The following is a 26,152-nucleotide window of genomic DNA, read 5'->3' on the forward strand; positions in this document are numbered from 1 at the left end:
CTTTAAGTACACCCTGTACCTAGATTTCAAATTACTGTTAATTAACACATGAAATACTGTAAGAAATTTGGCTTATCTCCACAAAAAGGGTTCTGCAGTTATTGCAGAAATATACCTGACACAGGTAGCCATACTTGATGGCCCCCCAAACCTGTGTCAGGCCTGGGGGGGTTTATGGTGCAGTCACATCAGCCACAATTTCATCCTCACTTTGGATGTGGTAGCCAGGATCTCCAGTGTCAATGTCCTTCCACTCCTGAATGTCCTGCATTTGCAGGACATTTAGTGGAACTGCTACATTTAGCAGAATTGTTTCTGCTATACCTAGCAGAGGAAACAGATTTTTTTGTCCACTACATCGAGCATTCCGCTAAATTGCTCTCTGTTAAATCGAGCATGTACTTCTGTCATGTCCATTCCCTTTCACCCCCCTTCAGGTACAGGGGTGGAGATCTGCAGATTGTGTGACTGCAGGGAGGGGGACAGGGGTGGGGGCGCGGTGTAGGGTAAGGTCACGCAGGCACCCCACAAAGCGACTCTTAAACTCACCGCCTGTCCCGTATCTCACTCCAACATCACCTCGGAAACCACCTGGCGAAGAAGGGGAGAAGATCTAGTAAACAGACACAGACTGATAAACAGACACAGAGGCAATTCCATACCAATGAAGATGTAACTGGTGCCACTGTAGTGGGTACCAAATTTGGTGTAGTGTTGTATTATAGCTTTGTTGAGTTTACAAAATTTATTTCATGTGCATTTTTCTCAATAATTATTTTCAAAACACTGAGTATTTTCTTGACAGCTGGGCTGCAGAGATATTTAACTGCAACTACAGAGATTCTAAGGTCATTACTAATTATTATGAATAAATCCTTGAAAAGTGAACTTTGCATGACAATTTTATTTATGTTTCTAGATTAACATATTTACATACTGTACTGTGACTATATGTTCTGTGTTCTAAAAGTCTTATTTATGACCAGGTAATGCATGACACTGCACTGTTATCACCTTCACTATGAAAACACCTTAATTTCATCTTGGCTATCTAAAGATTTGAGTATATACACTTACTGTGCCCAAAATACAATATTATTATCATCATAAATGAGGTGAAACAGACTGAGTTGCAGAATCAAGAAAGACACAAAAGTGAGAGAATTAACATTATATAGCTAAGTGAAAACTGGGCCCATTACTATTCAATCATATTTCATGCTTTGGAACTTTGATGTATACTCTTGAAGAACATTTATTTCATCTATATTACTCATCCATACTCAATGCTTCTTCTTTTCTCTCTCTCAGTCCCTTCCTGTCACCTTCTTTCCCTGCCCCACCTTCCTAATTTTTTCTTTTCTCTTCTTGAATTTTCTTATCTTTCCCCTTTCCTTCCTTCCTTTGCTTTCTCTTTCCCTTCCCTTTCTTCCTCTAACTCCTTACTGCTCCTCTTTTCTTTCTCTTCCCTCCCTTCCTTTCCTTTCTTATACCTTTTCTTTTCTTTTCCACCTTCTCCTTTAATTTCCTGCATCCCTTTCCTTTCTTTATCCTTCCCTTCCCTTATTTTCCTCCAAAATCTTCCCTCCCTTTCTCACCAACATATAGGAGTCCCCTGCCATCATTGAGCTGTGTGAATGTGGTGTCGGGTGTGATAGTGTGGGGATGTCGGCCGTCCAGCACTGCCGTCACTGTTGCCCCACGCCGCCACACTGCCAAGCTGTGCCATGCGCCATCTGACACTCTCTCTGTGAGGTGTAGGAAGGAGTTAGGCAATGGTCAGCCTCTGAACCCTCATATCAAATTAAATTTTCAGTGTCTGACTGCCATAAATACATAATTCACCCTGTTATGGGCACGACAACGCTAGCACTTTAGCTAATGTCAGACAGCTTTATTCAGCTGAGAGTAAGTCACAGCAGGCAGAGAGTGTTAACCATGATCCCACTGACCCTCACATGGTATGGAGAGCTCAAGTATTCTATGCCAACATATGCCAGACAATTATACTTTGCTAAAGGTGGGTCACACAAACTTAAGAGTGGTAATACATACACTTTATACACTGACATACATAAGGTTCGGGTTATTTACAGACTAACCAGGTAAGGTGAAGTGGGTGACAGTGCCTCCTCCCAGGTGCCAAGCCACTCTCACATGTCCACTCACCACACCCACACCCAAGAAGTCACCACTAGCATCCTCAACCTGAGGGAAAACCAAAATATACATCAGCTAATTAATGAAGAAGTATTCATACAGAAAGTAGTAGATGACTACTACCAACATACTTCCTTAATGTGTTACAAGGAAACTATCTATCTATCTATAGCCAGACGCCACAATCCCGTAAGGGGTGGCCGTTAATTTTTGAGTTAGTTATTTAACGGCAAGGGGCACTAACCCTCAGCCCACTCACTTGTTGACACCTACGGAACGCGAGTGGGTGGGTTATATGGTTACCACCCTGCACTGTAAATGGTTTCCTGGCTTGAAGGAAACCATTAGACTTGTCACTTAATGTAAAGCCACTTGAAAAGGAAAGAAGAAGAATAAAAAGTGACAGGAGATGGGAGATATAGGAAGAGAGGCAGGCAGACACAGAAAAAGAATGATTAAGATGAAGAAGTAGGCAGCACTATATCAAATGAGCAGATGATGGTCGCCACCACCTATCACAAACAAGGAAACTAATACAGTATGTACATATAGTGGTACTGTATGAGTGGTGGCTGAACCTCGCCCTCCAGATACGTGGCCACATCACCAGCAAACACTTTACTGCAGAAAGGCCTTTACTTCATAAACCAAGGGATGGGGAGAGGGGGGGAGGATGCTATATCAAAGGTTTCCTGTTTCCTACAATTAATATCTCCAAACTGATCTGAGAACATTACTCTAGATCCTACTTTGAAAATGAGATTATGCTACACCCTTTTACTCTAACCTGGCCTAAAATTGCCTTCTCTCCATCCTGAATGCTGAACTATAACACAAAATCAACAAAGAGAAATAGCATTAATCAAGAAGAGGTGTTATGGAATGGATGTGTAGAGTTGTGGTATTGTTTTTCTTTGTCAATGAGCTACCGTATGTAAAGGGATGAAAAGATTTAAGATTAAAGATTAAAAGTTAAGGTGAAAGATGTATGGTAATCTTAACAGTCACGTTACTAGCTGGATCACCAGCCAAAAAGCAGGTCAATGCTTTGGCAATGCCTGGCCCTGGCTTCTGAGGTATAGGCATCACAAGACTGCTCCGCTCAAATGACATTCACCTGTGTCGGCTGTATGTCTTTCAAACAACTTTCAGTAAGGTCACACCTTACTTGCATGTTCAAAGCCCCAGAGAGGTTTCACACCTCTGGCTAGGTTTGTCTTACCACATGCTAGCACAGCTGACATTTTGAATATATGGTTATCAACATGCCCAATAATATCAGTAAATAAAAACAGGAACACCACAAGAAGCAACCAATAACACATACTAGTCTTTACAAGGCTATTTTTTAGCATGGAAAATATCCCACAGAATGTCAGAACACTCTCTACAGTTAGGATAAGTCACATACATATATATTATGCTCATCTGTTCTATCAGAGTGAGAAGAAACCATTGTGGTATTGTCTCACCTTCCCACGCCAGATCAGAAGACCCTCTGGGTTCCTGGTGGTGAAGTTGAAGGCAATGGCATCTTGTGTGGAGGATGGAGTGCCATAACGACCCCCACCCACCACAGCCCAGCTCTGCCCACTGAACCTCACTCCATCGACACTCCACCGCCCATCACCACTTCCTGAAGAAGGAAAGGAGCAAGATATAACAGAGAGTGGAGACAGGAGAAGGTTGCATTGTGACTGTGTGGGGGGAGAGTGGTTTGTGAGTGTGTGAGGCACTGGCTATATGTCAGGGATAGACTGTGAATTGGTGTGAGGGGATGAATGTGAAGAAAGGGTGTGAATGATGTGGGTGTGAAACAGAGTGACTGTAGGCATGAGACACAGGAGATGTTCAAGATAAAGGGGAGGATGGTATATGACTATGTGTTAAAAAATATCACAATTATTTCCATGCAGCTGGTACTGTAAGTCAGGGAAACTGGCAAGTCAACTTTATGGGTAGCAACAGAATATTAAGAGGGAATTTGTGTTACTGTGGAGCTAAACCTTTCGATTCAATGGCATATTTTACGTTTTGTTTTTGCTATTTCCTGATTATTTCATTCAATTTTGACTTGGAGGGGTTACATATAGCCTTCTTAACCCCTTCAGTACATCATGTCTTCCCAAAGTTGAATAAAATTATGTAGTGATAGAAAGAACAGAAAAAAGATTATATCACTAAACTGAAGATATTAATAGTAAAAAATAAATATATAAATAAGCAAATATCAAAAATTAAAAAAATTATAAAGACGACTATCTCTACAGTATTTTGAAGGAGGTACTTACTTGTCTGACACCTGGAACCATAGAAGCCTTGAGGACAGACACACGTGTATTCCTCTTCACTCCTCTCGTCTCTCCCCCACTCATCTTCCTCTTCATCTGCTAATCTTTCTTCTTCTTCCACAGCTTCATTCACCATTTTTTCTGCTTCTTCTTTCTCCACAACCTCATCTTCTTTCCCTTCTTCTAGTGTTCTCCCTTCTCCATATTCCTCCACTTCTCCCTTTTCTGATTCTTCCTTTTCTTTTGTTTTGCCTCCTCTCTGTTCTCCTCTCTCTTTGTCTTCTACTAATGTCTTCCCATCTTTCTCTTCCTCCTCGTATTTCTCTTTGTCTTCTTCCTTCTCAGTGTCCACATCTCTGTCATTATTGCCAGTCTTTTTGTTCTGTTTTTCTTCCATTTCTTGTGTCTCTGTACTTCCTTCCTCATCTATTTCACTTCCATTCTTATCTGCCTCTTCCTTTTTTTTCTCCTGCATTTCTCTGCCTCCCTCACCCTCTCTGTCATTTTCCTCTCCACTCTTCTCTCCTATAATTTTTCTATCCTTTATACTTTCTGTCTCTTCCTTCTCCTTTTCCTCTTCCTTTTCACTGTCTAGAGCTGCCTCACTTCTACTTAACTCTTTCTCTTCTCTTTCAATTTTATCTTTTTCCAGCTCCTCTTCCTCTCTTTTTTTACTATCTTCCTCCTCTTCTTTTTCTGATTTCTTATTATTACTCGTTTCCTCATTGCTTTCCTCTTCTTTTGCTCTCCTTTCTTCTTGTTCTGTCTTCCTCACTTTCATTAGTTCTTCATCATTTTCCCTTCCTATCATTTTCTCTTCTTCATTATACCCTTCATCTTTGCTTTCTTCCTTCTCTCTTTCATTCAGGAGTTCTTCTTCACTCTTCATTCTGTTTCTGGTTTTTTCATTTTCCTTCGGCCCCTCTTCATTTTCCTTCTCCAATTTATCTTCATCTTCTCTTTTTATATTCTCCTCAGTTTTTCTTCCTTCCCTTTCCTTCTCCTCCTTTTCTACATCACTCGTTTTCATTTGTTCTTCGTTTTCTCCTTTCATAGAGGGTCTTCCTTCTGTTCTTCTATCATTCTCTGTCTCCCTTAATTCATCTTCTTTCATTTTCTTAATTTCTTCTTCCTTTCCCACTTCTTCATTCTTCCATCCCTCCTCATCCTCCTCTCCCTTTTCTTCCTTTCTATTTCTCTGGTCCTCCTTTTCTCTTTTCCTCTCCTCTTCTTTTCTCCATTCTTCTGCTCTCTTCTCTTCCTCTTCTTTCTCCTTTTCTTCTTTCTCCATCTTATCATCTCTCTCTCCTCTCTCCCCTTCTTCTTTATTTCCTTCTTTCTTCCATCCCTGTTCATCTCCTTCATTCCTATTCCCTCCTTCATTCTCTTCTCCCTTCCTTTCCTCTTTCCTCGAAATTTTCTCAATCACATTTTTCTCTTCTTTGTGTTCATCTACCCACTGTCGCCACTTCAACCAATCCTCTTCACTCTTACTCCCTTCCTTTTCTTGCCTCACTCTGCTTTCCTCTTGCCTCCCTATGCCTTCTTCTTGCCCCACTCTGCCTTCTCCCTGGCTCCCTCTGCTTTCCTCTTGCCTCATCATGCCTTCCTCCTGTCTTGCCTTGTTTCCATTCTGCCTAGTCCTCCTGCCATCTTGCCTCTCCCTGTCTTCTTCCTGCCTGATTGTGTCTTCTTCCTGCCTCACTCCTCTTCCCTCCAGCCTGCTCTTGCCTTCCTCCTTCCTCACACTGCTTCCCCCTTGCCTAGCCTGTCTCCTCTCCCTTCTGGGAGTGGGAGAGGGGAGGCAGGTGGCACCATTTTGACACTTGTGGTTCTGACAGGTGATGGGGATCTGGCACTTTGATCCTGTGTAGTCCTGTAGGAAATGGTTGGGAGGTAGAAAAGAACTGAGAGAAAGGGTAATGGGAGGCTTGTAGAAACGAAGGAGAGAAAAGAGACAGAGAATACAGTATACATCACACTCTAAAATCTATCTATCTATCTATCTATTGCCAGACGCCTCAATCCCGTTTGGGGTGGCCACAAACAAATCGCCTCCAAGTCGCCCTGTCCCCCGCCATTTCACTCCCCTGCTCCCAACTCACACCCCCCTCTCTCATATACCTCTCCACCCCATCTCTCCATCTCATCCTCGGCCTCCCCCTCCCTCTTTCCCCCTCCACCTCACTCACATACACCCTCTTCGTCAGTCTTTCACCCTCCATCCTCTCCACATGGCCAAACCACCTCAGTGTGTTCCTCATAGCGCTTCCTATCACATCCACATCCACACCACAACGCTCCTTTATATCCTCATTCATCAGCCTGTCTCTCCATGTGACTCCACAGGCTCCTCTTAAATAACTCATTTCCACGGCTCTCACTCTTGACTTGTGTCCTTCCAACAACGTCCAAGCTTCACTTCCGTACGTTAGAGTTGGTATCACAATACTGTCATGTAGTAACTTTTTCACTTCCATGCTCACTTCCCTGTTTCTTATCACTGCTTTCAAAGAACCAGCAACCTTTCTTCCCTGCTGTACCCTTTCAAGCACTTCACCCTCCAAACCTCCATCCTTACTCATCACACTACCCAAGTACTTAAACGTACTCACATTTTCCAATTCCTCACCATCCAACCTCACTGTACATTCACTGACTTCACCTCTCTCAAAGACCATCACTTTACTCTTCCCTACATTCACCTTTAAATTCCATTTCTTACACACTCTCTCAAACTCATCCACCAAGCCTTGCAGCTCCCCTTCGTCTTCACTCAACAACACAGTATCATCTGCAAACAACAGTACAGGGAGTTTCCAAACACTATCCTCTCTCACCAGGGCCAATCCAACATCCACTACCCTACCTTGTACCTCTTTTATTACCCCATCCATGTACAGATTGAACAACCATGGAGACATGACACATCCCTGTTTCAACCCAACTTTCAAAGAGAAAAATTCACTTAGTTCACCATCCACACGCACTGCAGCCTTTGCACCATCGTACATACTCTTCACAGCATTCAACAACTTCCCATCTACTCCATATATTTTTAACACTTTCCACAATCCTAGTCTATCCACCCTGTCATATGCTTTCTCCAAATCCATGAAAGCCGCATACAAGTTCTTTCCCTTCTCTAGAAACTTTTCCACTAAAGATCTGAGAATGAATATCTGATCTACACAACCTCTTCCCTTCCTAAAGCCTCCCTGTTCTTCTCCAACTAATTTCTCTGTTCTTTCTCTAACTCTGTCAATAAGTATCCTACCATACACTTTTCCTATTATACTAAGAAGACAAATGCCCCTATGATTACCACACACTTCTGTTTCCCCTTTTCCTAAAATCAACATTAAAAAAAAAAAATAAAATAAAAAAAATAAAAAGAATATAGTAATACATACATTGCTACATACCCTTACTACTCCTCCACCTCCCTCCCCACATGCTTCAATAAACCACCTATATCCACACCTATACATCACGGCCAACACATACTACAAGACAACATCCTAAGGACACTCAAACCCACACCAAACCACACATATTCTCCCTTCACATACTCAATCATATCCATCCACCCACCACTCATCCACACACTCACATGAGCAAAGCAAGACACCCATAATCCCTAATACCCATATACCTCACAGTCACACTTACACCAACACCCTCACTCACATTCCCTTATGCCCAGACTACAACAACATCTACACCCATCCCATATACCCAGACCTACACCAACACTCTCACCCACAATCCCTTGTCCTTATATTCCTCACACTCATCCACACACCAACACCCTTATCCACATTCCCTTATATCCTCACCTATACCAACACCCTAAACCAATATCCCTTGTACCTACATTCCTCACACTCACACCCACACCACCAGCACCCTTACACTCTTTCCCACATTCCCCCCACACCCACCTGAGTACAGCTGCAGACAAATGAGTCCCCTGCAGGTGAGCATGTGCCCCCATGGAGACAAAGATGGCGGCCACATGGGGTTTTGTCGCAGTCCCCAATCCCAGCACCACCCACCACACTCCCTCCTTCCCCAGGCACTCGCAGGTCATGGTCCACCCCATTAATCATCACCTAGTTGAATGCAGTGGGTTGAATACGTGACAGGAGTGGAAAGAATATGGGTAAGAATGAAAGTGGGGTGAATGGGATGGGGTGAATAATGTTTGGGAATATCGTGAATATGGGCAGAATGGGGGTAGGGGTGAATATGAGTGAATTATTTAACTAATATGAGTGAATTATTTAACTATCTCAATAAAAGGACATCATTATTATTTTATTCTTGTTGTACCCAGACAATCTGATACAGTTTAAGTGCTGAAACAAGAAGAGAAGGGTAGTGAGGCATGAAGCAAACAGTGATAAAAGTGAAACTAGGAATGAGGAAAATCTATCTATCTACTGTATAGCCCGACGCCCTAATCCCGCAAAGGGTGGCTGCAGACAAAACGCCTCCAAGTCGCTCTGTCACCCACCATTTGACTACCCTCCCCCCAACTCACCCCCCCATCCCTCATATACCTCGAAATATGAAAAGGTGATGAAAATAAAACAATGAGTGAACATAAGTGGTGAAACAAAAAAAAAGTCATATAAGAAGCAAGAAGTAAACAGTCTATCATGGTGAAGTGCAACATAAGACAAGTCAGGAATTAAGAAAAACATAATGCAAAAGATTAAGCAAGAAGCAAGGAATGAAGCAACCAGGATGCAAAGAAAGGTGGTGGAACAAGCCGGTGATACAAGAACATGAGTCATCCCCTCACCTTACTGATGCAGCCAGTGAAAGGGAGGAGACTGAGGGGTGGCCCGGCCAGAGGAGGAACCATGGTCTGGTCAGGGGCACCACCTGCATACACACACAAAATATCCTTTAGCTTAATTTTAAACCATATTACACGACTCATATGCAGTCCTCACTTAACATTTCACTACACTGGAATACGTTTAATTTTATTTTTGCTCTTTCCAAGAGATCATACTATTTAGAGGAGACTTTTCAAACAGGAGGGGATAGATATCACCTTCACTAACCATATTAATAGTAGAACCGAATTAATAATGTACAAGACAATAATAACATGTCATACACCTACATGTACAGTATATAAATGAGAGTGGTATGCTATGGGCTGAGGTGTTGTTACTAGGTAAGAATAGAAATGCTTCGAGGTCCTTTAGTCAGTGCCACCTCTTACAAGATGCAGCACCAGCCAGTAGATAAGAGACAGATATACACACACAAAATAAGGAAAACTATTATCTTGACATATTGGTTAATAGCTGAAACTGACACTCAGATAAATGAAGGGATGGATATTCCATCTCCTTAACTTTGTATCAACAGTATGTGTTTCACATTAACTGGAACTCTCTTCCCTCCCCACAACACACACACATCATAGTGAAAAAAGATATCAAAACAGTGTGCTGTATATGCAAAAACTATCCAGAGGGCCAAGAGAACCTCCTTAGACGCAGTAACCCAGGCAGACTGAGTACTCTAATGACTGGTACAGTAGGTTTTCACTTTTTGATGCAGTTACCCCCCCCCCTTTTTTCTTTTTTTTTTAAGTTCACAGAAAGTTTTCAATGATTTGTCAATTAAAGTTTCATCGTTACCTATACAGCTGACTTGCCTGATTCTTCAAAGTCACAGCTGCATGGAGTGTCTCGCATTATTCTAGAACACATCCCTGAATAATAATGAAAATCGACTGACTACAAAAAACCTGGTAACCTGGTATGGCCAACCTATGTACAGTTCAGGGCCGACATCCAGCCAACGCCAGTCATTGTCATCAGCCTGTGTCTTTGTGGTGTTACCACGGAAACGAAGGCCCCCTTCTCCCTCCTCCCGCCACACCTGCACCTCCTGCCAAGCCCCCACCTGCACTGGGGACGATGACATCACCACTACTGGGGCAGGTGATGGCCATCCTGTGGGAGGTATGGAAAATGTGATATGGGAGGATGATATGGTGGATAATTTGAAAGTGGATAAGGGAGAAGTGGCTGAGGGTTTAAGGGTGGGATAATACAGTGTATAGCTTAGGGATGGGATAAGGGTGATGGGCTAAAGGTAAAGTAAGGGTTGTGAATATGGGTGAGGGGATAATAGGGAGGTAAAGGAGAATGGACAAGAGGGAAGTAAGGGAGGAAGGATAAGGTGAAGGTACTGGAGATCAGATAAGGGAATGAGATGATGATAGCTTAACCCATGATGACATCTTTTTCACTGTGTTCTTGTTATCTCCATTATTTTCATTATTTAGCTTATGACGAACTGGCTAAACTGAAGAGCTAAGATATAACCTTCTTGGCCTACCACATCTTCTCTCACTTTCAGACTCATTCATTTTATTCATTTCACCACCCAACTACATCAATTTCCTCTCTGTGATCATACCACCTAAGCACTCTCTCTTCAACCCGATCATTAACGTATCTCCTTACTTCAAACTACATACCACAGAGCACACTTCATTTTCCTAAAATATAATTCACTATCATTTCCCCCCACCCCCAAGTGCCTGTGGTGAATCTACAGTTGACATGATATTGCTGGTTTATGTTATCTACTGAAGAAGACAGAATAAATTACTGTAAATTTTATTTTACTCTTGTGGTAGGTAGGGGTGCTCACCATCCACTCACTCGATGTAATGCTGCTGTCGGGTGTCTGCCCTTTCCTCTCCTCCATTCTTCTCTCCTTCCATCCTCTTCTGTCTTCCTTTCCTTCCTCTTCCTTCTGCCTATGGGTGACTTTACACTCCCTTTTCTGTCATTCTTTTTTCTTCCTTCTGCCTGTGGGTGACTCTACACTGAGTGACAAGCCAAATGGTTTCCTGTACACCAGGAAACCATTTACTATGCTGGGTGGTAACCATATAACCAAATTTTGGCACCTGGTGGTTTAGCGGGTAAATATTGCTTTCCAATCAGATTGAGCCCGTGAAGGTTTATATCCAAGGGATGGTTGGGGTGTACTGCTCATGTAATGCCACTCAGGGATGAGTGAGGCTGGTCACTCTCATCTTAAATGTTGGGACCAACTGCCTAGCCCCAGGCTCTTACGCTCCTCATGGGGCAATGTAGGACTGGATGATGGATGGATGGAAAACTTTACTTATTATTTCATAGAAAAATACTGCATGGTAAAAGTTTATATCATCACTGATGGATGAATACTGCATAATACCCAATACAGTAGTTCCAAGACCTAATCATGGAACTGCAGCCTTTAGACATTCAGTACTCATACACTTGCTGTGGAAACATCTGGAGTGCATGAAAGATGAGACTCAAATTCATTTTGTATCAACTTTACACTGAAAAATGGGTCAGGATGATGACAGGTGACGATGACGATGATGATGACAAGTTTCTTTCATATTTAAATCCAAAGAGGAGTATGTGTCCTACCCTCACGCACAGCTATGGTGCTGACAGATAATGCGGGTTCCTCTTCTCTCCTCTCTTACACCAAAAAGTGATCCTCTCAGGGCACTGTCACTCTTCCTCTTCCTCATGGATTCCAGTACAGTAAATATCTAAGTTACATCCCATCGCTTCATCCACTCTCCATAGCAGAAGGTACCCACTGTGCCCTGTTTAAACCTTACAAATACTGTACCATTCTTTAACATACAATTTAAAATGTGTTTTTACTCACCCAAATGAAATGACAGAACCAGGGTACCATTAACCAGGACCAGCGCCAGCCAGTCCCCAACTATGCGTGGTCTGGGGGGTATTGAGAGAACCAAGATGCCATCAAGGCTGGTTGGTCTGAAGGAGAGGGCCAGATGAACCTCACGACGAAGGGAGCGAGATGGCTGAAGGGCCAGGTAAGACCCCTCACCAGAGAAGCTGGGATCTGTGATGTTTAGGGCTGGAGATGTGAAAGACAGGAGTTAAGAGAGTATCATTACAAGTGATGAGTAGGAGAGGTAGGAGAGACAAATTATAATATGCATCCTAAGAAAATTAGACAAATAATAAAGATAAATTTACCCAGCAGTTCTTAAAAAGGTTGATCCAAACATTTTTCCATTATCTATAAACCTGTCTACCTGCACATCCAGTTAGCCATACTGTACATTCATCTATTCATCATTCATTCACCTAAGCAGATGAGGGCACAAATTACGGACATATTGATTACGAGGCAAGCACTCCAGTATTTACAGTACAATAGCGTTGTGCACATTTTTTCTCCATGAAAGATCTGATATGCCTATAATACTCCACCTTTCACAGGTATATACTTATCTCAACCTTAGTTCAAAGGATGGAAAGCCACTTAAAGCTGAATACAGATACTTAACATTCCCCAGAATAAAATAATCAATCTTTCCCACATCCTGTAAGAGTAACAGGTGACTTTTTTTAACCCTTTCAGGACACAACAGCAATCTTAAGCTGAAAAAAATAATTCAAGGTTACTCAATAAAAAAGTTAAGATTTTTATCTCCTGAGATGGTATACTTGGTGAAACTAGACTGCACTTCCATTCTGAACGGCAAACCATGATTGGGTTAATCTGGAGAGGCTACAAGGACTAAATTTTATTACAACTGATTTTCGACTGCAATTTGCTCTTCCAGTATACAGTACTCAGTAACTCATTTTGCCTACACCATGGGATTAAATATAATGAAAAGTACTAAAGGGAAAGACGATGTATAACATTATCTTTCCCACCAATTCATCAGTAATTCAGCGTCAAGAAGGGTGGGACATCTTTACGAGGAGATGTAAAACAAATTAAACAAATCTATATTTATCAATTCCTTCCTCCACTAAACCCTCGTACCTCTATCACATCGAGGTCCAGTCTTCCCCAGGGGACAGATACAGGTGGGACCCCCAGACTCTGACCTCACTAGCAAGCAGGAGGACCCCGGGGGGCAGTGAAGATAATCACTCTTACTATCTTCAGTCACACTCAGGATTCCTAGTTGTCTTTCTTTCCTTTCCTCAACAGTTTGGTCCTTGTTGTCTTTTCGTCTCTCTTCTTCCTGCTGTCTTCCTTTCATTTCTTCACCAATTTTGTCTTTGTTATCTTCTCTTCTCTCCCCTTCCAGCTGTCCTTTCCTTTTTTCCTCCCTAGTTTTGGCTATTTTGTCTTCTCCCCTGTCATTCATATTGTCTTCTGGTGGTTGGACTGTTGCTGGTTCTTCTCTTGTATCAATCGTGCTGTTTTCCTCTTCTTCAAAAGTCAATATATCTAGCTGTCTTCCTCTCCTTTCATCACCAGTTTTGTTTTCACCATCTTCTATCCTCAAACTCACAGTGTCTTCTATTGGCTGTATTTCTACCAGCCACGATTTCATTCCATTCTTTAACCTAACTTCATCATTCATAGTTAAGTTCTGTACCCAACTTTCATGTTCTTTAGTGTCTACTGAATCTTCCTCATTTTCTCTCTGTTCATCTTTCAATCTGTCTTTATTGTCATTTTCTTCAATGCCCATTATTTCTAGCTGTCTTCTTTCCATTTTTATTTTGTCTCCTCCATCTTCTATACTTCCATTTTTAATTTCATCTTCTTCTTCCTCCACCATCAATATATCCAGAACTCTTCCTAAATTCATTTTGTCTTCCCCTTCCTCATTTAATCTTAATTCAAGGTCTACAGCTTCATTCCTTGTTTTGTTTTCTTTCTCTTCTTCAACCACAGATGGTGATTTTAACTGTCCTCCTGTTCCTCTATTCTTTATTTCATCTTGTTTTTGTTGTAACTCCTTTTGTTTTCTTCCTCCTTCTTCTTCTTTGGTTCTTCCAAATTCATCCTCTTCTCCATTTGCTTCCTCAAGTTTCTGTTTTTCTTTTTTTACTTGTGCATTCATATGAATTCTCATTTCTTCAGTTATTTCTTCTTTTTCTGTTGTCATTTCAGTTCTGTCCTCTGCTACTCTATTTTTTTCTCTCTCTTTTCCTTCCTTTTCCCTTTCCTTGCTGTGTATATTATCCTTAGTTTCTATGTCTTCTTTCTCTTCTCCTTTTATCTGTTTTGGCCTTTCCTCTCTTGCTCCTTGTTTTATTCCTAAAAGTATCTTCCCATCCTCACCACTTCCTTCTTTCAATTCTCTATTTATCAATCTTTCTCTCTCTTCCACTTTCTTTGTCCCATTTCCTCTTCTTCTTCCCTCACTGCAGATGTGACTTGGAATCTCACATCTGGGGCCTTTCCACCCGACAGGGCACTCACACCTGCAACAACATGAAAGAGAGATGTATAGTCTGATATTCGGAAAGGAAGATAGTTAGATGAGCAGGGTGGCAGCTAGATAGGTAGGAGACATACAGAACAGACGTATACTGTAGTTAGACATTTGGAAAGGGAGATGGATGAGTAGGCTGGGTGCTAGATGGGTAGGAAAGAGACATATAGAAAAGATGTAAAGTCTGACATTCAGAATGGGAGATAGATGTGCAGGCTGGCAGTTAGATAGGTGGGAACGAGACATACAGAATTTATGGTATCACTTTATGCCATTAAAACTGTATCATCAATATACAGACAAGTCAAGAGTTTCCCCTGTACATTATCATGACAACATAACACCCCTGTTTTAGATATACATCAACTGTCAAAGAATCACTAGTTTTTTTCCACACTGTCACACATGCATTACCTGCATTATCCTCATAAAAGAACTTTACTGCCCTCAACACTATCCCTCTTACACCAATACTAAGCTCCCAATTCACTCCATCATAAGGCTTTTGCCAGTCCATGAATGCAATTTATATATTATTCTTTTCATTACAATTCTCAGGTGATGTCCTCAGTGTAACTATCTGAAGGGGTTAATCAAAGAAAAGATTATGTACCTGTAAGTAGACCCCAGGCTAACACACCAACCACCATTATAGCAAGGGGGTTGGCTGTCTGGGCTGTCATATTGTAGGCTGTCTAATTGTTCCCCATGGTTGCTGTCTTCTTGGTGTCTGATGGGGGACCTCTTGCGCCTGTTTAGATTTTCATACAGGAGTCTCTCAAAGCTGACATACTCTTGAGTGGAAAAGGAATCCTGATAGCTGGATGTGGTTGTCTCATGGTTTTCAAACTGGCTGGAGGTGGAACGTTCAGGCTGGCTCTCCTGGATGTCAAGCTGGTGGTTAGGGATGTCAACTTGGTAGATGGGAGAGACCATCTGGTGGCTGGGGGTGGCAATCTGATGGCTGGAATCTTGGTGATTTTTGTTCTGGCGGCTGGTACACACACTATGGCCACATTCCCCAACATTAGTTGCTGCCGCCACTCTGACTGCTGTCCAGGGCCCTGTGTTGGATGGAGCAACGCGCAGGTCAAATACACAGCCTCGGAAACCACCCAGACGCCAGATGTCTGCGGGAAGGTGAGACATGTTCCACGAGGGGTGTCCTCCTGGGGGTGACAGGAAAAAAGTTAATGTCTGGTAACAACTGGGGATGTTGGACAAGTTGTGGAAACAGTGAAGTAGTCTAAAGAAGAACCACAAATTACAAACAGTGAGAGAGCTCTCTTCTTTTAAATGTACCCAACCTCATCATCATTGAGTCTATTCCTATTATTATAAATCTGTTATACTGTACTGGAATAGGCTAAGGATGATGAATCTTTTCTTCTTGATTGCATGTTATAGTCCACGTCTGTTTTCCACATTCCTTTATTTTCTCTGTATACTGAATACTTCCCCTGCAACTAATATCTTCATGGTTTCTTCCTACCTTCCTCTTCTCTCTATAGTCTTTTCCACTAATAATATCTGTACTCTTCCCTCTTCATTTTATATTCTTCCTCACTTTCTCTACTATTCTTTCTACATCCTCCTGATTTCTTTCTATGCCCTTGTATCTTCATTCTATATTCCTTCCCAGCACTTTTCCTACACTATATCCACTTTGTTCTTTCTATATTGTCCACTACTTTCTTTCTAAATTTTTTCAATATGCTTAATCTCATTCCTATGTTTCTACAGAATATACAGTTCTTTCATCTTCCTATCCCCGTTCCCTCAGTATATTTATTTCTCTTCTCTCATTTCTGCACTTTTTCCTTTCTATAAAATCTCTTCTTCCTACATAGTACCCTTTCTTTCCCCCCCCCCCCTGCATCACCCTTCCTTTTTTCTGCATCATCCCCACCTACCAACATAAAGGAGGTTATTGGTGTTGAGAGACGAGAGGAAACCCGGAGAGCGTGCAGATGTATTGGTCTGAGTGTCCGCCACCAACCACCCCACCCGTCCCACCCTCCCTGCCCGCACAGTGTGGGTGTGCAGGCGGGGGTCCAAGGGGTGGGGAGTGATCACTCGCCGAGGACCTAGGGGGTACAGAAGGCAGTGTGAGGGGACAGAGAACTTATATTACTGTACTATAAAGAGGGATTATGATTGTTTCAGGTAGTTGGTTAATAAGGCAGATTTATCCCTGCTGACTGCACAAGAAGAAAAGTTGAAAACTGCTATGGGTTTAAAAGTTGAGGACAGGATCCTCACAACCTTCATTTCCTGAGTTATAAGTGGGAGATGGTAAATTGGTGAATCTACAAAAAGCTCACATGCCACTAATTCTTCCAGTCAATAAACGTCTGAGTTGTGAGAGGGGTTGACGATACATTGCAAGTCCAGGCCGAAAAATATATCCCACAGCTACCCACCAGCACCTAGGTCCCAGGTGAGCATGAGGTATCCCCTGACGAGACTGAGGGCAAAGAAATCCCTTGTAGTGGACCTCACACTGTTCCCCAAGTAGGCCAGGAGGCTCACCTGCTCCAGTGCACCAGTCGTGAAGTGCAGGCTGGGGAAGGTAAGAAGTTGTGTGGAGAGAAAGTGGTACTGTATGCAGTTTGTTGAAAGAGTTAGTACAGTCTGCTGACCTAACAGTCTGCAAATATTTCCCATTAATTAATGACAGAATAAGGCAATAATATGGCTCTACCCCCTTCCCCATAATACTTCCTGACAGTACCTTTCTTAAGTTCTGGTTACAGTTCAGCAGCAGAATAAGGCCATAAAACAACTCTACACCCTCTCTAAAGCATTTCTTCATGATTACAGAGTGTTTGTTTTACCCATATGAAGACCCCTACTCTTTCAGCTATGTTGATGGCCATGGGTAGTCAAATTGTAGGGTTGGTCTGACTAGTAACCAAACAAAATACATTCTACTTCACAACTTTGGGTCATCAAGATTAATACAACCATGACTCAGTACTCAAACTGAGGGTGTGGTTTAGTTTTATCAGGTGAAAATACACCAACTACTGTATAATGGCAATAAGTTTGTGGTCTGCTGAAACAGTAGTTTAGAGTTAGTGGCAGGCTGACATTATATTGTGCTTTGAATAATTAGTGGGTGGTTGGAATGGTTAGTAGTTGCTAACAGTTCATAGTAAGTGGAAACTGTTATTGATAAGTTGTGAGTTGCATTTAAATCAAACTAACCAAACCATATTTAACCTAACCCAGCTTAATATAACAACTAAACCCAACCTAATTTATGTTAACCAAAATTGATAACCTATTATAAATGAATTTAATGAAGTCTAATCTTATTCAACCCAACCCAACTGAGCCTAATCTAATCTAGCTTAACACCTGATCTAACATAACCCAAGCTATCTAATCCAAACTACTCCTAACCCAACCATGTCTAATTTAACATAGCCTACTCCAACGTAACCCTTGCTATATGTGAGTAAGGTGCTGACCTGAAAGCCAGTGAGTGTGTAACATAAGGGTCCATCCTATAGACAGAATGGGAGGTGTAGCCCTCCACACTGCCGGAATATGAGGGGCGCTCCACCATACGCTCTGTGGGAGTGTATAGACTTCTAAGTTACTTTCATTCACACACACACACACACACACACACACACACACACACACACACACACACACACACACACACATCCAAAATTAATATACTTAGACACATAACAATACATACAAACACATATATTGTTGTTAGCCTAACCAAAAGACCAAGGGGCATCATTACCTGTGAAAGGGTAACTCTTTTGACTGCTGTAATTCCTCTATTGATAAAACTCTCCATGGAAGTCTGAATATAATACCAAGGAGCATCTACAATTGCAAAAATTGTTTATACAAAAAGTTATCAGTCATTACCAGCATCATTCAACACCCTGACCCTTTTTCCAACTTTAGGATGGGGTTAGCAGGATTCAGAAACAGGAGAGAAAGTATGAAAGTGAGAGAACCATGAACAGCATGGTCAGAAACAGACCACACAACTCTCCTGTCTCAAAACAAGGAAAGAGAAAAATACAAAATTAGGAGAAAAAATGAACTACACAATTCTCCTATCTTTCCTGATGCTCCTTACCCAATTCACAGTAGAGACCATGTTTGTGGGCGGGACAGAGACAGAGTGGGTATGGACGGTGAGAAGTCAGTATACATTGCCCACTCTGGCACGGACCATGCCCACCACCCTCACAGGCAGACACCTCACACAGTTCACCCTGGTATCTGGAGGAGAGGGATAACCGATCAGGTTAGGTTAGGTTCAGCTAGACTGGATTGGGTTAGGTATGAAGTGTTGGTAATGAGAGGGAGTTGATGCACGTATAAGCAGAAACCATGAAACACACAGATACACACACCTTCTTCTTTTTCTACTCTTGCTTCAACCTCCCTCTTCTTCTTTCAGTTTTACACTAGGTCTTTTACTTCAACCCTCAGTGTAAAGAAGGGAAAGAACCTAGACCCAGCCTTGCAAGATGCTAGTCTGCAATGTTCCCAACTGAACAAAGAAGATTCTATGCACATTATTATATCAGTGGACCTCTTCACTATACTGTAATAATGTATCTATCATTCCAACCATGCCACCAGCACTTGATTTTATTTGACAAGTTTATTTAACTCCAGCAGGGAATGGCATAGGTAAGGCTATATCTAACCCCTCCTGTTCAAAAAGCCTATCCTAGGCTGAATGAAAATGACTGGAAGAAGGAAAAATAAGCTAAACACACACACACACACACACACACACACGCAAACATCACTGGACTGAAGAGATTAGGAATCTCTCACCCCACCCACACTGCCAACCTACCCAGGGGGACAGAGGCAGGACCAGATGGATGGGCCAGGGACACAGGATCCTCCATTGAGACAGGAGCGTGGGGGGCAGGGAGCAGTCCCACACTCCCCCACACCCTCCCCAGACACACCACTTGTCCACATGTCCACCTCACGCCCATTCACCTGCGGATGTTAGAGTCGAGGATATCTATACAGAGGGACAGCTGTTATAAAAATCAGGAAAGCTGCTTAGATATTTGATTATGTTTGGATAAAGGCATCTCCCATAATGATTCACAAGAAGGGTTACACTAAATTTCTAAAAATGACCAGCCACTAAGTCTTCTTTTTGTAAAGTGAAATCATCAATGACAGCCCTTAGACATCAAAATGCTTCTATTCTAGATGCATATCAACCAAGATGCCAAATTTCAAGTACAGTACAGTATTGTAATTAGCTGTATAACTGAGAAGACACAAGAATTCATGAAATCTGCCAGTACAGAACTATTAGCTCCTGAGCTGGAGATAATCATTCCCTAGCTGACTTAATTGTCAGTTAATCAGAACAAAAATAAAAATGACATCCCCAAGCTGAAAGAGTTAATGACAGGAATAAAATGCACTTAATTCAGTTACAACTGCAACAGTGAAGAAAGCAATTCACAGCCAAGGTGTCAAAGAGATCTGTGTAAAAGCATTAGCAATCACACTTACAGAAAGCACTACAAACATAAAATTCCATATGCACAGTCATAATACTGTATATGTTTAGAAAGGAATGTCTGCAAAGGAGATACATCCTTGCAAAGAGTTCTGATTGTAAGCTATAGAGGTTATTTTTAGATATTTTGGTAGGGATGACACATTAAATGTGAGTGACTGAATAGTTGTTGATTTTTTGATCGCACAACTTTCCTTTAATGAATCTGGTGAGGAGAAAAAGCACAATATATGGTTATCTGGGTATTGGCAATTACAGTACTGTATTATGAAGCCTACCTCAAGGATAGAGATGCAGCCCTTGAGTCTAGGTCGCAGCCCTGCCTTGACCACAAAGGGGAAGGAGTAGTCCCTAGGAAGTCCCCCCAGATACAGCACTCCTAGCCGTACCTGGGGGCTCCATGCACGCTGTTCACTGTACACTGGGGCTGTACCATTCACCTGGGGGAATATATATTATCACCTCCCACACCCTTACGACTCTTCCTCTCCCCTCACACCCAAGCATTCATTACATTTCCCTCATACATCAAATGAACTTTTAATATTCTCATCCCTCTTACTCCTCACCTCTCACCACCCCTACCCCCACCCTTTACTCCTGTCACGCTGCCTCATGCTTTCTTCACACCTTCTTCTCTCTCCCACCTTCTCACTTCTCTACTTCACTCTTTACACTCTCTCTACTCTTCCCTTCAAATTTCTCACACCTCTGTCACACCTTCACTCTTCTCACTTCCTAACACTTCATTCCCCCATGCTTCTGCTCACCTGTCCTTCATCAAGTCTCACATCTCACACTCCATGCACATCACCTGAACTCTTTCTTCACCCATTAAAACATCTTTCTTTCACATTTTCATCCCTCTCTAGTACACCAAATCAAACATTTCTTATCTCTCTCACCTCACCCAAGTCCTCTCCCCACACCTCCCAATCTCCTCTCTCCCCATGCCTTTCATACATAACATTCCTTCCCTCTTTCTCGCACTCTTGAACCCCTTCACTATGATGTCTTTCCTAAGATGGATAATATCACTTGGTATTTGTAAGATTAAACTAAAAAAAAGGCATCACTGCAAAGAGGTTACTGAAGACTATCTAAACTAAAAGAAGTCTCCTTACACTGCATAAATTACAGGGTATCATGATCATATATATATATATATATATAAAATGTACTGGAAGTTAATCCCTCACCAACCACACCACAGCTATCCTCAACTCTTTTTTACCATACCATCCTCATCCTTCACCTCTCACATCTACTTCACTCTTCATCTCTCAAATTTCACTTCCCTCAGCCCTCAACCCTCATATGTCACCCCACACACCTCCCTCATTCTTCACGTCTCGTATTTCATTTCCCTTACCCCTTCTTTCTCATACATCATACATCCTTCACTCTTCATCTTCCTTAATTTCCTGATCACTCATAAATCCACCTAATCAATCATATTTATAACCCTCCCTCCTCCTCCCCTTCCCCTCTGACCTGCATGGATGCGCTGCACATGCCGGGTCCCCAGGGAACCTCAGGGTAGTAGGGGGTCCACCACATCCTGTAGGAGGAGACCAGGGGGTTAGTGTGGGAAGGAGGGGAGAGGGGTTGTAATATGTGTGCACAGCCTATGTATGTATGTATTACATAAATACAAACATACACATTCACTGTATTACATCTATCATCTATCTGTCAACTTATCTATATACATAACCAGAGAGAGAGAGAGAGAGAGAGAGAGAGAGAGAGAGGGGCAAACAATAACTACTACTACAACCAAGCTAAAAGTCCTTGACATCACAAATTGTATCTGAAAACAAAAACCAAGCAAAAACAAAACCTATTTCTCTTTCCCTTCCATGCTTCCTAATTTAGGCCTGGCAAAAACCTCTCCCTGCTTCTCCTATCCTTCTCCCTACTCCTTCCCATCATTCCCCATCCTACCTCACCTACCACAATTCTTCCACACCCTTTACCCACTCTACCACAGCTATTTTATCCCTCTTCACCCCACCACAACCACTCCCCACCCTACCAATCTTTCTCCCCATCCTCCTACACCTATCATATCCTTTGTGTAACTACCACTCCATCTCCTCACCTTATCACACCTCCTCCTGAACTTCCCCATCCCCTCCTTACCCTGTCAAAACCCTTCCATACCTATACCCCTCCCCATCCTACCATACCCCTTTTACCCTACAATACCACTTCACCCTACTGCACTCCCTTCCCACCCTTCAATGACCCTACCCCACCCTATCACATCCCCTCCCCACCATACCATATTTTCTTCTCACTCTACCACACCTCCCCCTTGCCCCACCACAACCCATTCCATCCTACTGCACCCTTTCCTGGTCCCACCCTACCACATCCCCTTCTCACCCTACCACACCTCCTCCCAATTCTACCACATCCTCTTCCTGGCCTAACAGACCCCCTCCCTTCCCCACCACACCCCTGCCAGCCTACCTGAGTGAGACATCAGTGAGACAGTCCCTTGCCAGCTTGTCATTGCCCTGTAGGATGGCCACCGTCTGTAGGCCACAGGAGAAGGCAAACTGCAATACTGAGTTCCTGAGCAGAAGCATGAAGTACGTCTTACCTGGACCCTCGCTGTACACCACCAGCCCATTAGGGTCTTGGGATGTGAACTGGATGTAAATCTGAAGAAGGGAAAAGGATATGAGTCCAGTTTTCATTCTTTTAGTGTGTAAGTTGTGCTCATTCTCATCTTGTTGCATACTCTCTGTGTAAGTAATCCATCACCAATTAATTCACTCTGTCATTTCTCTTTCCTCCCTCTCCAACCAATCTCTTTTCCTCAAAACCTTGGGTCATGAACTAGATACAGATACAGAGGGGAAGCAGATGGGATTTTATAGATTAGTTTTCGTTCTGCCACTCAGTAATTGTTCCTCGTTTCACATCTCACTGCCTAACCACTCTCGTTCATTTCTCCTTGCTCTCCCTCCAACCGCTTCCATTCATTTCTCCTTGCTCTCCCTCCAACCACTTCCCAGTTCCTCCCCCCTCCCGTACCTTCCTCCTCTATCAACTTTCCCGCCATTTCTCCAAGGGCAATCATCGTTGTTCTTATGCCATCAAGACAATTTGCTCAAATAATCCCCAGTCCCCACCCCCAACTCACCTGCACCCCACGCCGCAATGATAGGACACCCACATCAAGGCCAAGAAAGGATGCCCCTGAGAATAGTGGCTTGTTGACGTAGAAGTACAGCTGGCAGGACTCACCACGGTAATTGAAGGGACACAGGCACTGGGGAAGGGGAAAGTGACAATTACTGTACATAGATACACATAACGTATAGCCATTACTCAGCAGTCCATCCCAAATAATATCGGGCTGAGGGAAGTTACAGAGTTACACACAGTTTTAAAGATCAACACACCTTACAGATCAGTGGGCCAGCCTAAATATTATCAGACAGTTAGTAGATTACTGAGTTAAACACAGTTACATAAATAAACACACGCAGCATTTCTTATTACGTGGTCTGGTCTCATTATTATCAGCCTGTGGGGAAGATTGCAGTCACATGCAAATAAAACTTTTCTCTCTCTCTCTCTCTCATCAATTACGCATGTCTTGATAAGGACACAAGATAACGTACAACAGACATATTAGTATTCAAAAGTACAATCAATTTAGCATTTGTACTACTCTCCCTTTCCCCCTCCCTACACCAGATTTCGTTTTATTTTCGTGGCCAGAGTTCGTATTGTCAATATCGGTAGTGATATTTTTGCTTTAGATCACACACACACACACACACACACACACACACACACACAGTCTCTCTCTCTCTCTCTCTCTCTATCACATACACACACACACACACACACACACACACACACACACACACACACACAGTCTCTCACACTCTCTCTCTCTCTCTCTCACACACACACACACACACACACACACACACACACACACACACACACACACACACACACAGTCTCTCTCTCTCTCTCTCTCTCTCTCACACACACACACACACACAGCTGTCCACAATCAATAAGGCTGATCCAATAGCCTGATAACCTTTGGGCCAACTGTTCATGTGAAGCTGCTAAATAAGTCAATACACTCATCCCCCGCCATTATCGATTTGGTGACGGCCTTGTCCATATTATTGACCTCCCTTTTCATCATTATATCTTCATCATTATCACTGTCGTCATCATTATCATTGTAATATCATTATCACTTTCATCATCACCGTAAATATTAGCATCTTCCTCCTCCTTACCATCATCAAAACTATCAACATCTCCTCACCATCATCATCATCATCTCCTCCTCCTCCTCCCTATCATTATCATCATCATTATGTTAACCATCATAGTAATGGGACTAAGTCGCCTCATTATCACCTGCGGGAAAGAGTAATTCCGTCGATTGTCACGTTAACCCCTTCCATTCAGGCATTTTTGATTTAAATTTTGCCATCTTCGGACGATTTTCTTCAGCTTCATGGCAGCTTAACGAATTGGAGGGGTTAGTACAGCCTTCACTGACCCTTTCAAGACTAGAGATCCATCCTAAGTTGAATTAAATCGTCTGGAGATGGCAGGAACAAAATAAGTATGCCATTGGGTTGACGTGAGCAATGGATGCGTCTTCGGTCATTTCGTCTTGCAATTTCACACATTTATTTCCAACATTTATTAGCGCCTTTACATACGACGGCGTTTTTTACATGATATTCTGGTGCTGGAGAGGGACGCCTTCATGTGGTGGCACCAATATAAACAAGTACCTCTCCAGCCCAATTATTAACATCCCTCAACTCTCATCGATCAGAGGAGGTCGGTGGACTGCTGGAGAAGAGGAACTTGAACCTGCTGGAGTCTACTGGTTAGGCTACACATTCAGATGAACTTCAGCTACAACAACCACTACATAATATTCTTTGCATGAATAAGTGGAAATCGTCGAGAAGATTTGGGCCTGTATTCTCGTCAGTTAAGGAAGCACTCCAATGCTTCTTCCTCAGCGAACTGTCCTCCTGTCTGTTATGTCAGTCCTTCTAATATCACCTCACTACTGTCTGTTATGTCAGTCTCTCTGATATCGTCTCACTACTGTCTATTACATCAGTCCTTCTGATATTGCCTCACTTTACATACATAACACACAAAACGATATTACCCTGGCATATCCAAAAATAATTAGTTAAGGAAGAAGTGTTAGAGTGACTTCTTAACCGTTCGAGAATACGGGCCTATGAAAATGCTTCAGGCAATTAAACAGCTACTTGCATCGGACAAAAGTTGAAAAAGTCATCATGGATTTATAGTTGCCACGTGGACCTCTGCGCGTGGCATTTTTCCCTCTTATTTTCATGGCTGTAAGTACTTTTCAATTAATTAAGGTTGTACTGCTTACGTGCAACACTGCTAGGTATAAGACTCATCATTCTCCACTTTCGCAGTTAAACCATAACCACAAGTATTTATTTTCATGTGACATTCTGATAGCCTTGGAAATCGTAAACAAGGCTTATGTTATGTGCACCCATTTATTTATTTATTTACTCATCTATTTAGTTATTTTGTGTAACTGAAAATTTTTCTGGCTGGATACAGCCTACTGAATCATGATACTGTATGGAAGTCTGAATTCTACTCTTTCTGAATCACTGCACCATCAAACAGCTCATGTAGGCATCTCTGGTTTAATTTGGAATGGAATTCATCTACTGGTTTTAAAACGTACTAGAGGTAAGAGGACGATTTTTCTTATTGATTTATTGGCTAGTGAGTGTCGTGTAATTTCCAAGAATTCGTCCTGACAATAGATTCGTCTAATATGAGTCACCAGTTAAATCGCGTTGTCTTTATCTTCATAAT

General features: G+C 42.3%; 1 protein-coding gene across 1 annotated transcript in view; it reads right to left on the bottom strand.

Annotated features, from left to right (window-relative positions):
- Positions 1–415: 415 nt before the first annotated feature.
- LOC145416755 (uncharacterized) overlaps positions 416–26,152 on the bottom strand; it is a 44,448-nt gene continuing 18,711 nt past the window's right edge. The window contains exons 8-31 of the mRNA XM_080285679.1: positions 23,424–23,552; positions 22,745–22,938; positions 21,761–21,827; positions 20,545–20,706; positions 19,574–19,725; positions 18,839–18,984; positions 18,201–18,303; positions 17,148–17,287; positions 16,638–16,811; positions 15,720–15,893; positions 15,338–15,395; positions 14,655–14,713; positions 14,574–14,579; positions 13,314–13,433; positions 12,171–12,389; positions 10,250–10,435; positions 9,262–9,344; positions 8,396–8,566; positions 5,620–6,327; positions 4,452–5,031; positions 3,633–3,796; positions 2,103–2,208; positions 1,599–1,748; positions 416–591 (exon numbers count right to left, since the gene is read on the bottom strand). Of these exons, the coding sequence (XP_080141805.1) occupies positions 434–591; positions 1,599–1,748; positions 2,103–2,208; positions 3,633–3,796; positions 4,452–5,031; positions 5,620–6,327; positions 8,396–8,566; positions 9,262–9,344; positions 10,250–10,435; positions 12,171–12,389; positions 13,314–13,433; positions 14,574–14,579; positions 14,655–14,713; positions 15,338–15,395; positions 15,720–15,893; positions 16,638–16,811; positions 17,148–17,287; positions 18,201–18,303; positions 18,839–18,984; positions 19,574–19,725; positions 20,545–20,706; positions 21,761–21,827; positions 22,745–22,938; positions 23,424–23,552 (4,209 nt within the window). The 3' untranslated portion in view covers positions 416–433. The remainder of the gene's footprint in view (positions 592–1,598; positions 1,749–2,102; positions 2,209–3,632; positions 3,797–4,451; positions 5,032–5,619; positions 6,328–8,395; positions 8,567–9,261; positions 9,345–10,249; positions 10,436–12,170; positions 12,390–13,313; positions 13,434–14,573; positions 14,580–14,654; positions 14,714–15,337; positions 15,396–15,719; positions 15,894–16,637; positions 16,812–17,147; positions 17,288–18,200; positions 18,304–18,838; positions 18,985–19,573; positions 19,726–20,544; positions 20,707–21,760; positions 21,828–22,744; positions 22,939–23,423; positions 23,553–26,152) is intronic.

Source organism: Coenobita brevimanus, chromosome 107 (assembly GCF_032717465.1).
Source record: "Coenobita brevimanus isolate Jiangsu-jjx chromosome 107, ASM3271746v2, whole genome shotgun sequence".
NCBI lineage: Eukaryota > Metazoa > Arthropoda > Malacostraca > Decapoda > Coenobitidae > Coenobita > Coenobita brevimanus.